The sequence below is a fragment of the Caretta caretta genome, chromosome 2 (genome assembly GCF_965140235.1).
Source record: "Caretta caretta isolate rCarCar2 chromosome 2, rCarCar1.hap1, whole genome shotgun sequence".
Lineage (NCBI taxonomy): Eukaryota > Metazoa > Chordata > Testudines > Cheloniidae > Caretta > Caretta caretta.
In genome coordinates, this window is record NC_134207.1 from 182,457,581 (window position 1) to 182,471,646 (window position 14,066).

Genomic DNA, 14,066 nt, shown 5'->3' on the forward strand with positions numbered 1-14,066 from the left:
AGAGATAGGTATTTTAACATGCAGGGAAGCTACTTGGAGTACATGTATAGGGACATGGCATTTTACAGCGATGCCAGAATTAAGTCATTTTTAGGATAACAAGGCTAATGTAGTGCCAATCTTTAAAAAAGGGAAGAAGGAGGATCCTGGGAACTACAGGCCAGTCAGCCTCACTTCAGTCCCTGGAAAAATCATGGAGCAGGTCCTCAAAGAATCAATCCTGAAGCACTTGCATGAGAGGAAAGTGATCAGGAACAGCCAGCATGGATTCACCAAGGGAAGGTCATGCCTGACTAATCTAATCGCCTTCTATGATGAGATTACTGGTTCTGTGGATGAAGGGAAAGCAGTGGATGTATTGTTTCTTGACTTTAGCAAAGCTTTTGACACGGTCTCCCACAGTATTCTTGTCAGCAAGTTAAGGAAGTATGGGCTGGATGAATGCACTACAAGGTGGGTAGAAAGCTGGCTAGATTGTCGGGCTCAACGGGTAGTGATCAATGGCTCCATGTCTAGTTGGCAGCCGGTATCAAGTGGTGTGCCCCAAGGGTCGGTCCTGGGGCCGGTTTTGTTCAATATCTTCATAAATGATCTGGAGGATGGTGTGGATTGCACTCTCAGCAAATTTGCGGATGATACTAAACTGGGAGGAGTGGTAGATACGCTGGAGGGGAGGGATAGGATACAGAAGGACCTAGACAAATTGGAGGATTGGGCCAAAAGAAATCTGATGAGGTTCAATAAGGATAAGTGCAGGGTCCTGCACTTAGGACGGAAGAACCCAATGCACAGCTACAGACTAGGGACCGAATGGCTAGGCAGCAGTTCTGCGGAAAAGGACCTAGGGGTGACAGTGGACGAGAAGCTGGATATGAGTCAGCAGTGTGCCCTTGTTGCCAAGAAGGCCAATGGCATTTTGGGATGTATAAGTAGGGGCATAGCGAGCAGATCGAGGGACGTGATCGTTCCCCTCTATTGGACATTGGTGAGGCCTCATCTGGAGTACTGTGTCCAGTTTTGGGCCCCACACTTCAAGAAGGATGTGGATAAATTGGAGAGAGTCCAGTGAAGGGCAACAAAAATGATTAGGGGTCTGGAACACATGAGTTATGAGGAGAGGCTGAGGGAGCTGGGATTGTTTAGCCTGCAGAAGAGAAGAATGAGGGGGGATTTGATAGCTGTTTTCAACTACCTGAAAGGGGGTTCCAAAGAGGATGGCTCTAGACTGTTCTCAATGGTATCAGATGACAGAACGAGGAGTAATGGTCTCAAGCTGCAGTGGGGGAGGTTTAGATTGGATATTAGGAAAAACTTTTTCACTATGAGGGTGGTGAAACACTGGAATGCGTTACCTAGGGAGGTGGTAGAATCTCCTTCCTTAGAGGTTTTTAAGGTCAGGCTTGACAAAGCCCTGGCTGGGATGATTTAACTGGGAATTGGTCCTGCTTTGAGCAGGGGGTTGGACTAGATGACCTTCTGGGGTCCCTTCCAACCCTTATATTCTATGATTCTAAGAGAATTTAAGAGGTAAAGTGGTATTAGGCCAGGTCAGGTGTACCCAAATTCAGCATTAAATGTAGTGGACATATGAGACAGATAACTGCAGCAGTGGATATGCTAAGACAGCTGAAGAAGTTGCTTAAAACCAGAGTGCTGGGGATCACTTAACTGTTAGAGCACTACAGTCTCCACATCTGCCAGGTTATCATTACATAAAGCAGCCAAGGGATATGGAATTATTTACTGTATATTAAAATTCTTTGGTTCAGGAATTCTGAAGAGTTGTTTTGTCATTAGTATTCTCCTCTGAAGATTAATCCTTCATCTAGTTTTCCTACAGAAGAGAGGACCTCAGGGAAAGTCATGGCTGTACTCCTGAAAGAACACTGACAATCATCCCCTCTGTTCTATTCTCTGAAGAAAGAGAAATTTCATTACCTGAAGTCCTGACTTCTGAAAAGCAGCATTGAATTTAGGGTTACAAAAACAAGCTTTGCAGTTAGCACAGAGTTTAGAACAATATGGTAGGAAGGTAGGCAGGTAAGTGCAGTTGCTTACCAGTACAGACAATCCATCCCTACCTTAAGGTTTTACTTCAGTATTCAGGAAAGAAAACCCATACATCAGTGCAATTCTGTTAGCTTTATTGCTTTTAAGCAAGTGTGCTTATGTACACTTTAGAGTGCTTTATTTCAAGTGTTCCTTTTATTTAATATAGTGTACTTCAACTCTTTACCGTGTTACATCTTGCCCTTTAACTGTGCATAGTAGCTTAGAAAGATTTATACAAAAAAAAAAGCTACTGATGGACTCATTTGAAAGATTGAGACATGCAACCTCAGTATGTTTGTGTTCTTCCCCCAGCATTTGTAACAATAATCATATTTCCCCCCTTCATTTGTAATAGTCAGATTATCTTCTTTTGTAGAGAGACCTCTTTGATCCACACCCTAAAAAAAAGAATTGAGAGATTGTTTGTAACATATGCACTTTCCCTTCATGGATGCTTGTTGTAAAGTCTTCCTTTAAAAATAGGCAACTAGCAAGTGAGGTATACTATTGCAGGTAGTAAACTAGGAGTTTGAGACATACTGAAGTCCCACCAGCTCTGCAGACCTAGGTTCTGCAGCACAGATCCTGGATTGCATAGCACTAGTACAGAAGATTGGAAATTGGTTAAATATTCAGCAAACTATCTTTAAAATAATCAGTTAATATAAAATTCCTTGCATTACTGGTTTGATATTAAGTTTTCTTATTTTGTGCCTTAATCTTGGTGCAGGATGATCAGGAATACATAAATGCATTGCAGAAACTGAAGGCAGCAGGCTGGAAACATGTAGCAGGGAAATACAGGAGGCAGTTTGGAACATGCAAATTGACAGAGAATGCTCCTCCTAAAAAGATCAGGAGTGAAATATCACGGTGCACATCTTAACTCATGGTTAGGCTTTGGGACCACACTGATTTGGATTAGTCGAGCACTTACACCTTTGAGCTAGAGTTTCAGGCTGTATGCAGATTCAAATACTCCATTGGTTTATACTGTTCACATCAGGAGGCTTTATTGTGGAAAACCAGTTTCAGGTGGGAGAGTTTTTTTCCTTCATGCTATTCCCTGCACATGAACAGTCTTCTTCCTCCACTAGGTCAGGCAACTATGCTCTCCCCGACCAAGTGTCCCATAGGAGAGCTTCACATCTTTGAGCTAGCTTCCAATAACCATGGACCTCTACTCTTAACTCACAATGCTTTCATAAAGTAACATAAGAACATTAGTGTTAAACTAAAGACCTTGGAATTAAGACATATGCCAACTTAATCATCACTTGAGTTTGTTACCTCTCTATTTTGTCTTAACAATAAGAGGCCCTGCTCCAGAGCTTTGGATTTTTAAAAAAACAAAACAAAAAAACCAACCACACGCAGCTATAGTACCATTAGTGTGCTATGAAATGCCAACCATTGTTTTTTAAAATAAAAATTTGGAAGCCTCTAGTTAAGGAGGGAAAGATACTCTGTAGTAGAGAGTGATGGGGTCAAAAAGGTTTTTTTATGACCAAGGAATGTGTGTAAAGGAGTATCTAAAAAGGTCCTCAAGATTTGAATGTAGATACAGTAACTCCTCACTTGTAGTTATGTTCCTGAAAAATGCAAGTTTAAGTGAAACGATGTTAAGCTAATCAATTTTCCCATAAGATTTAATGTAAATGTGGGGTGTTAGGTTCCAAGGAACTTTTTTGGGGGCAGACAAAAGGCACTGTATACTGTACAGTACTGTACTATAGTTGGGAAGTGCCCTGGCTTACCCCACATAGGCACAGCCTGCTGCAGGCAAAAACACTAGGAAGCACCTTCGCAGCAGCGGCTTACCCAGAGAAGAACAGGCACTGACTTTCCCGGGGGGGGGGGAGGGGGAGAGGAGAGGAGAGGAGAGAGCATGCTCCAGACCCAACTCTTCCCACCTCCACTCAGGAGCATGCTGCATCCCTGCTCCTTCCCTCCCGCACCAAAGTCCTAAGTGCTGCCAAGCAGTTGTTTGGTGGTGGGGGAAGCACTATGAGGGAGGGGGCGGCAGCGGCTAAGAGGAACCTGTGCAATGCTTCCTTATGAAGTAGCTGTTCTTCCACAAAATCTTACCAGCCAGGGACAGAGCAGGCAGCCAAATGATGTTATAAGGGAGCATCGCACAACTTTAAAACGAGCATGTTCCCTAATTGAGCAGCGACATAACTTTGAAACAACATTAAGCAGGAGGACATTAAGTGAGGAGTTACTGTAATCCAAGAGGGGGAGGGGAGAACAAAACCAAAAAAACTACCACACCAGTAAGCTTAGAGTTACTGCTAGAACACATCTAGTGTTTATGGCATGTAATAGTATGCTAACCTTTGCGTGCACTGGGTTTAGGCATTTCCCACACTTGAATGTCTTCTGCCTCACATCTTGTATCTCTACGTTTGTAAGGGGGTTTGCCTATCTTTTTCCTTTTTGGTTTATCCAAAAACAGATTACCTGAATGACCAAATAAAAGTAGCATTACTTTTTCAAGCAATTCAAAATATTTAATTTTCACTTAAAACAGGTTCACTTAAGTTCATAGTATTTAATAACTTTTACTCTCTTTACTGAAGCAAGGATTCTCTCTCTTCTCTACACACTCTTCTGCCACACTATACAATTAGCGTGGATCAACAGCTATAGCCAACATTCTCTAAAAGCATTCTCTCTGCATAGACTAACATGAGGTTTAGCTGTAAAGTTCACCTGACAAGAGAGTAATAAACTGCTGCTGAGGGTCCACAGAAGAGTTGCGTCTAGTTAGGACAGGGTTTATAGAGTATCTAACTATGTAGCAATACATTGTCCTAGTAAAGTCTGCACTGATACAAGGCATCATTTCTTGCCACATTAAGATATACTGCTGTAGCTTTAAAATGAAAAAAAGTTTTGTCCACTACAACCACCCCAACTCTCTCTATATGCAGACTCCTCCTCCTTCAGAGCAGCCAGATTTATAGATTATCTGAGCCACATCACAGAGTGGCAAGAACACAAACAAACATGTATTTCCTTCAAAGCAATAGTTAAAGATCCCACCCAAATAGCAAAGTATTCTGCTGAAAACAGTTTATTTGAATATTTAAGGGAAGAGGATCTGAGATGTGACAAGAAATCAGCTGTACCTTGTTGTTTGCTTTTGGTTGGGGGTGATAGGCTACCATGAATCAGGCTGGCAAATTTGGGTTTAGCGCCACTTCTAATCCAGTACTCATCAGCTGTCATCGCCCCGTTTTCCTTTAGTAACCTTACTAATTAAAACCAACATAGTAAAACATTTGAATAATATCAATAAGCATCTACTATAAGCAACATTACCATACTGACTTTACAGTTGACCTACAATACAGAGGCAAAATGTGTAGTTCACTGAAGCCAGTATTTGAAGATGCTTTTTTTTTAAAAAAAATTTAATCTAATATTTATATGGATACCAATCACTGATAGCTGGGCAGCAGTTTATGTTGTTTTAAAATGTTGTTCATTAGACTCAATATGCATGTTTATCATATTGTACCTTTGCGTATTACCAAATTTGATAGATATTGTGAAAGAGCTGCAAAACCTCACATGGAACCAGTTACTGCTTGATTATACTAGTACATCATGGCCATTTATGGACATGCTTTTGAAAAAAGCAAGAACAGAATTACTGTAATTAATAGACTGATCACTAGCTAGTCACAGGAGCTCAGTTATCTGAAGCTGACTTTGTCTTTGTTTCTAGCTAAAGGAAATATTCTCTCCCAGGCCAAGAGGAGTTTAGCAAAACTTTAAATTAGGTTTTTAGAAGTGTACTAGAACTATTTAGTGATGTTCAGATAAACTACTGCTTCCTTTTTAATCTAACTTGTTGAAGTGTCAATATTTTGGTTCTCCTGCAGACGTTCCTCTAGTTTTAAGCAAGCTAAGCAACTGCTGAGGGCAGCAGACTTGGCCCAGACACCTCTCTGTCATAACAGAGGGGTGGCTGAGCCAAACCTGAGTTGCATTATAAACCGGTGTGCGCCAGACTACACCACCACTCACTCAAATCTGTCCTGGCCATTCTCCACCTCTCAACTGTAGTCATTACAGAGGAACAGTTGGGCCAAATCTGAGGGGGAGCACATGGATTTGAGTGGCCTCTACTCCCCTACTATAGATACAGGAAACATGTTTATATCCACTTGTGTCATCAATTTATAAGAAAGTTCCCCCACCGTAGCTAAGCCCATTTTGCAACATGGAGGAATGGTATGGTAGCCAGTGTTTACACAAATTTAAGAGATTATATTTCCAAGATGCCATTTGACAGTGGTAAACAAGAATGTCTTTCAATAAACTTAACTTGTTTGTTTATTTAACAAGTATATTATCCAAGTCAAAAAGATTAAATGGGGATCAAGCCAGTGTTATGTGTTTACTAGCTGACATCACTTGAAGCTCAACCTGGGGTGTAAAAAAAAAGTTCTACTCTGTCTAGTAATATTAAAGATTTCAAATTTAGCCTTAGCCAAAAGTTTGCTGGCTATGCACAAGGCAAAAATAGTACATAAGAACGTAAGAGTGGCTCCACTGCGCGAGACCAAAGGTCCATCTAGCCCAGTATCCGGTCTTCTGACAGTAGCCAATGCCAGGGCCCAGAGGGAATGAACATAACAGGTAATCATCAAATGATCCATCCCGTCGCCTATTCCCAGCTTCTGGCAAACAGAGGCTAGGGCAGTGGTGGGCAACCTGCCGTCCACACACAGCCCCGTCAGGGTAATCTGCTGGTGGGCTGCCAGAGAGTTGGTTTACATTTGTATGGCTGCCCACAGCTCCCATTGGCAGGAAACGGTGAACTGCGGCCACTGGGAGCTGTGGGCAGCCTGCCAGTGGATTACCCTGAGGGGGCGAGTGCAGCCTGTGGGCTGCAGGTTGCCCACAACTGGGCTAGGGACAACATCCCTGCCCATCCTGGCTAATACCCATTGATGGACCTATCCTCCATGAACTTATCTAGTTCTTTTTTAACCCTGTTATAGTTTTGGCCTTCAGAACATCCTCTGGCAAAGAGTTCCACAGACTGCATTGTGTGGAAAAAAAAATACTTTCTTTTGTTTTAGTAGGTTCACTATAGTTCTTTAAAGGCCAGAAGTGCTACAATTCTCTAAGAGTCACTTAGGAAAGCGACAGCATTTTCTCTTTCTTAGCCTTCACAGTTTTAGGGATACAGCTAGCACTTAGAATTAGAGCGTTAACACATGCTGCAAAGTATTCTGAATTATGATCCCACAGCACTTTTATCCCAGTCATATTAACTCACCTCTTGAAGACCTCTGTGAAGTTCTCGGATGCTCAGATCCCTTTTGTTTTGCTGTAAGCCTCTTTTTTCCATAGTACCCGTAATCACTGTACGCAACCTCATCCTGATCCTTCTCACCTGATTTATAAGCCAGACCAGTGCTTTCACAGAACCCACTCTTAGTTTTTATTTTCTCCCGAGCAGGCCAGCTAATCAAGTGAGCTGGTATGGCATTTTTAGGTGGTTTCCAAAGCACCCTCTGTCCAATCTGTCTATAGAAACTGCCTTTATCAGGGATCAAGGGTCCATATGGAGTGGCTTCTTGAACGAAATATTCAACTTCATCCTCACTGTCACCCTCTTCCTCTGCCACAAAGTATTCTTCAGAGTCTTCAGCCTCTGACAGAGACAAACTCTTAGCAGCTTTTTTCTTTAGGGAGTAGATTTTCTTCTGACCAGAAGATCTAGGGAGGACCCCAATCTTTCTACCTTTGCTGGCCATCTTTTTAATCTTCACTTCTGAACAGCTTTTGAAGTTCTGGCTATTGACAATATTGGTCTGCTCCCTTCCTACCACTTCATCTTCATTAAGGGAGCCACCACTTTTAATTTTCTCTTTCTCTGAGCCCTCTGTACTTTTTTGGAAAGCGTACATGCTCTTCTGAAGCACATAGTCAGGGACAAAATAAGACACTGGTACATCATCATCAGTTGATGATCCTTCATCTTTAGAAGACATTTCATCAGAAGACAAACTGAGTACACTTTGACGATTCCTTTGTGGCAAACAAATATTATAGTTGTAGTTAGTGTCCATGTCATCCACGCAAGCTAGCCAGTTGTTAGAAGGAACATACTTCTCCATGGATTCTTCACACCATAAGCTTTTATCCGTTACATTGGTTGAACTGTGGCTCTGATTTAGCTTTTTCTGCGGTGGACTTGAGTCATGTGTTATTTCTGTACTAGATGGAAATAATCCTGTTTGCTGAACAAGGTTGGACTCCTCTTCAGAAGTTTTTGAAGCAGATCTTTTCATACTAGATTTTTTAAAAAGTGTGTCCTGCCTTGCCACTAGCTGATCGTTACAAACAGTTCTGGCCAGCTCAGCAATTTGCACTGCCCTGGCTTCATTTAGAGAAGATTTTACCCTTTGGCTTGTATTTTCCTGCTTTTCTGCTTCTAGTTTTACTTCATTATTTTGGACCTCTTTTTCCTGCCCATCGTCACCACTCTGCTTCAAAGAGAGAGCAGTTTTTCGTTCATCTGAATAAGAAGTGCATGACACCAATTCCTCCCCTTCATGAGGACTATATATTACCCCTTCACAAGAGCTAACAGAAAACAAGTCACGTTGCACAATATTCTCTGGGACTGGTTTACCACTTGCCACATCATACAGAGGAATAGTTTCCTTAAAGGACTTCCATAGCTGAATTGCAGGAGAGCCATTTCCATACTCTATTCTGACCTCTTCTTTCTCAAAAGCATAGCTTCCTGAAGGAATGTTTCTATACTGTGAAGAGCTGGAAGACCCCTTATTTTGAAGGTCTCTTTCTGGCACAAGAGAAGATCCAGATGAATCTTGTTTCACTGAAGTACTTTCAGTTTCTGTACTCTTACCAGAAGAAACACAGGCCATATTTCCTGCTTCACAGCCTTTCGTTTCTGTACGGAGATCCTGATGCTTTTTTGGTTTGTTTTCAGGCTGTCTAGGATCAGTCTGTGTTTCTTTGGTCACTGTTTTTTTCCCAGGGCCACTATAATGTCTAAACCTTGTTGCATGATAAAACAGAGGAGAGGGTGGGGGAACATTAAAATAAGGTCTTCTGTTAACTCTTGTGTGCATGGGATGTTGTGGAACAAGATATCCAGGGTACTCATGTAGTGCAACAGAATAAAATGGAAAATATGGATTTCCACTTCTGAAACCTACAAATATTAAAGAGGGAAAAAGGAGAGAGAGATGCATTTGTCTACATAAACAGCACTATCTTCTGAAATAAAAGCTGAAAGTCATCCGAATTCATTAGGTACATAGGAACTGCCATGCTAGCTCAGATCAGTGGGCTATCTAGTCAAATATCCCACCTCCAACATTGTCTAGTACCAAATACTTAAGAGGAGAGTGCAAGAACTCCATAAGTTGCAATTACAGGGTAATATGCATATAGGTTACATTTCTTCCTAATTCCTGAAGCATAAGATTTAAATTTTCCATCCAAACTGCTGGAGCTTTTATCTATTAAGTTATTGTCTATTGAATGCCTTTTAAGAACATCTCTAACTACAGTTAGAAATGTAATTAATAGGTGCATTGCTAAGCACTTATTGGGCAATAGTATGTACTCTTAAAGTATGTTATGAGCACTTTAATAAGATCTGATCTTCACTAGAAGTTTCTATTTGAAACTATGCAGTCTCATATTAGCCAAGACTAATCAGAAAGCCATCAATACTAATAAAAACAGCTACTGAAAGCCTCTTATGGAGTCAGATTTATACTTAATTACTAGAAACAAGACTGAAATAACTAAATGCACAAGGCAAGTGAAGCTAAGCTTCAGGCATAACATTCTCAACTCTCCCTTTGCCCTGCTATTACAGTACACAGGATATTTAAAAAAATCCCACTCAGTTTTTAGAAGCCTCCATATAGTCCCCCCATTTTTCATTAGCTTAAAGCAATGGACTTTTGGAGGATTGTGCTGTACAATTCAATGAAGCATTTGCAGTTTCTCTTGAGCCCTAAGTTGTCCCAATAGCAAGCAGTCAATATCCCACAACAGTAGTCCCTGTGCCTATTAGGGAGAATGTGCATTATGAGGTCATACTTCTGATAGGATGTCAAAGCAGTAGTTTAGTTTTTAAGCTAAAAATCTTAGTAGACACTCCCAGACAATGCTCAAGTGACATTTTCCTCCACTTAAAATCCCTGACAATGCAGGCTTTGGCATGGAACCTTTTAACAGGCCCCACAGTGAGAGAAGTGTCCCAAACATGAAACTGGTTGGAGACTGGAAGTTGACTGACAGTTTCTATTTCAGCTCTGCCACACTCTTCCTGTAGGACCTCGGGCAAGTCAGTCTGTTCATCAACGCCCATTCTCCACAAACTGTAAATAAGAACAGGCACTTACCACAGAAGGGTACTCATTCAATATCCATTAAGGTTTCAAAACCAGGACTATCTTACAAGTTCAGCTCTGAGTTATGTCAAAGTTTTTGCCTTGACTTAAGTTAGCCAAACTGATTTTACACAACATTCTTCATAGACAAATGATATAGTAGTGATCCCCATTATAAAAGGGCTTTCCTATTGTTGTCAATTGCTGAAGCTGCCTGCTTCTGTTTACCAGACTCTTCCTAGGAAACTTACTCTTCTTGTCCAGTTCATTTGGTGTTGTCCCACTCATGATACAGACATCAAAAACCAGTTTACAATATAGCTGAACAAACAGACAAGGAGAGCACATTTTAAGAGAGATGCCTTTAGTTTATACACTAATTCTAGCCTCCATGATATTAGGGGAAATACAAAAGTTACACAACAGATGAAAAGTGCTTTAATATAAAATTTGCATTTCCTTCACTCGGGTAGTAATTTTAAAAGCATATTTTCCTCAGATGGCTCTATTTTGCCTTACCTGGGGCAGGTACGCAGTATGGATTATATACATGACTGAGGTACCATGGATTTGGGAAAGGTTGTTGTGCTGTTGGCTGCGCATAAAAAAAGGGTCTTGTGTGGTTTGTGGAATATGGTCCATTTTCTGAAGCTGGAGCAGTGTTCATTTTTTAAGCTGAAAGACAAAGAGTGATCAGGATTTGCCACTTTAAAAAAGTGCCAAGGGACATGTCAGATCCCACACTTCTAAACAAGTCACAGTATTGCAGGGATGAACAGACTAAAGTGTCCAAATTAAAAAAAATAAAATATTCTCCTACACCCGTGCAACTCCATCTTGAAAATTTTCTACTTGCCTTCATTTCTGCCCCCATTAGGGGCAAAGATACAAAGTCCACAGTAATATCTAGAGATAGGAAACCTGATTTTTCTATCAAGCCAAGAAGTTTGGCACTCAGCTGTCATTTGTCTTACTAGGAAGCCAAATGACAAAAATCAAGACAGTCTTTATGCACCCCACTTAGGAGCATATAACCAAAAAAAAAAAAAACAAACACCCCCAACACACAACAAAAGCAAAAAAACCCACTTCATCCACTCTTAAAAAAAAAGACCCTGGAATCTAGAGAAGCCAAAACAAAACCACAACAGAATTTTTCTCGTTTCTAGATGAGCAGAGTTAAGCCTTCTTATAAATTATATACCACCAGATCCCTCTGAAACAACCTGCACAAGAAGCACCTTGCTGTCCACAATTAACTTACAACTGGTAAAAGAGGGGTTAGAAAGTAAGACAATTGGCACTAGCTGGTATGAAGTGAGGCAAACATTTTGATGAGCTAAAGACTTCGTAAAAGTAAATGACAATAAAAGTTGAACCAACAACCTGTTACAGATTGGTACACAGCTCACTCCTCAGGAGAAAGAAAAGCACTCAGGGCAGAGTCCTCTTTTCTTCAGATTCCATCTAGAACACAGTTTCAACACAGATTAACTAGCCACCATGAACCTACTGCACTCTTACTGCACCCACTCTTCAAGACCAGACACTCAAACAGCTAGTTTGAACTTTGAAGAAAGCAAGCCCTACAAAGGTGAGCTATTCCTCCCCCACCAAAGTCCTCACAAAACTAAGGTCCATGCTGCTGCTTACAGCCCAGCAAAAGACTAACCCCACCTTCACCTCACCTTGTTTATGGAACACAACTACCACTTTCCACTCCCTTCACCACCTGCGGCTCATTTAATAGTGATCGAGGGACCTTTTCCATCAATCAATGGGAGTGGTAGCCAATGGAGGGAGCAGGAAGAGCAGCAAGTGTTCCAACCCACAGGCAGAAGACTCCAGGTAACAGTACCCAAATCCTGCAAACACCTCCATGCATTTTATTTTCAATATGTATAAGAATTGTGAACTAACTGATGTAGATCACAGGCAAAAACAAAATATGATCAATCCTGAACTTAAAGTTGTAGTTCAAAACAGAATCTTTTTGTGAAAAAAAGTCCTCAGAAAGCATAAAAAACATTTGTGTCAAATTTTATTTGTTGATTTTATTGGTCACTGTTCATACTAACAAAAGTAAGAGACTAGTGGTTTTATATGTCAACACAGGGAATTAGACACCTGAAAATCACATCCTACCTGCTTAAGCAAGAGGTGTGTCTGCTCCAACAAAATATACTCCAACACTTGAAATGTATGAAAATTAATGATAGAAAAATGATTGGGATCCAAATCCAAAGTCTCTAAAAATGTGGGAATTTTAACTGTCACTTCATTGAGACATACCAGTGAATCACAGAGCTCCTATTATTTTTGGCAGGCACAATGAGAGAAAAAAGAGAAGCATGATGTGAGGAGGGAGAGATATGGATAAATTGGAGTCTCTATGGCTATGTCTACACTACCCACCTTTTGGTGACACAGCTGTGCCGCTAAAAGGCATACAGTGTAGCCAGTCTGTCAGCAGGAGAGAGCTCTCCCGCTGACAAAAAACTGCCACCCCCAAAGAGCAGTGGTAGCTTTGTTGGCAGGACTGCTCTCCTGTCAGTTCACACTGGCCCTTTTCGTTGGCAAAACTTTTGTTGTTGGGGTGGGGGGGAAGAGGGGTAAGAAGTTTCACACCTCTGAATGACAACTTTTACCTTTCAGGTTCCAGTCTAGACAAAGCCTATATCTAAGTAGGGAACTTTCTCCCTACTTTTTTTAACTTGTCTCCTCACACTATGGTGGTCAGCTCTGTTTCCCCCAAAGTGGCCCCAGTCATGAAATGAGCTCTTGTATGGGCAGGAACGATGATTTCACTCTCCTCACACCTTCCCATTGGCTTGTTCTGTCCCTTAGTTCCAGTGTTTCCAGCTGTTTTGATCACAAGTCTCAGGATATTTTTTAAGCCCCAACTCCTGGAGCCATGTGATCATGCAAGAGACTCTCTGCTTCCATTTCGTTTTCCAAAGTAAATCGCTGACCCCCCTCTGGGCAGAAAAGAAAGCTGGAAAATGTGAAGCCTGAAGGCTCAAACCCCAGAGGGTAGACACAGAGCACCGAACATTTATTATTTTGAAAAATCGGCCGGTTTTAAAGCCCAGTTCATGATCTTTTCATCCTTGGGCCATCACTGCAGGTGCCTTGCCTCCTCTCTCCAGGACACCCCAGCTATCGCTCCCCTGTAGGTTCCCGCCTTCCCTCTGCGGCATCATGTGCCCGCACCAGACAAGCGAGGAGCGGGGGAGGAAGCAGCGCGGAGACGGCTCCGCCAAACGCCCAGGCAGGGCTGGAGGATGGGGACTGAGCCCGGCGGGGAGCGCCCCCGCCAGAGGGCGGGAATCGAAGCGAACCTCGGCGTCACGCGCTTGCTACAGGCTGCAGGGGGCGCTGTTTGCCAGCAGGGGGCGCTCTCCGCCTTACCCCGCCCGCCGGTTTGATTTGAGCGCAGGCGCACTAGTCCCTTCTTGTGACCTCCTCCCCCCCAGCAACCCCCGCAATGACCTCCCCGCATCTCCCTGCTTCTGCCCAGTCTCCCAAAAGCAGTCGGTTTCCGGAGGTCAACAGTAGCGCTGCGCGCCTGGGTCCCAGCCTGGCGCGCGTGAGAAACAGCGCCTGCGC

General features: G+C 42.2%; 1 protein-coding gene across 5 annotated transcripts; it reads right to left on the reverse strand.

Annotated features, from left to right (window-relative positions):
* Positions 1-2,127: 2,127 nt before the first annotated feature.
* LOC125631798 (uncharacterized) lies at positions 2,128-14,061 on the reverse strand. 5 transcript variants are annotated; one of them, XM_075125628.1, is made up of 7 exons: positions 13,950-14,061; positions 12,603-12,767; positions 10,977-11,132; positions 7,352-9,262; positions 5,187-5,312; positions 4,390-4,515; positions 2,128-2,450 (listed from the first exon to the last, which is right to left on the reverse strand). In XM_075125628.1, the coding sequence occupies exons 3-7, from the start codon at positions 11,122-11,124 to the stop codon at positions 2,413-2,415; spliced, it is 2,349 nt and encodes a 782-aa protein (XP_074981729.1). In that variant the 5' UTR covers positions 11,125-11,132; positions 12,603-12,767; positions 13,950-14,061; the 3' UTR covers positions 2,128-2,412. The 5 variants fall into 5 exon arrangements, with proteins under 5 accessions (XP_074981729.1, XP_048694991.2, XP_048694992.2 ...); XM_048839034.2 differs by lacking the exon at positions 13,950-14,061 and having other exon boundaries at positions 12,603-13,907; XM_048839035.2 differs by lacking the exons at positions 12,603-12,767; positions 13,950-14,061 and adding an exon at positions 11,844-11,990.
* Between the last annotated feature and the right edge of the window lie 5 nt (positions 14,062-14,066).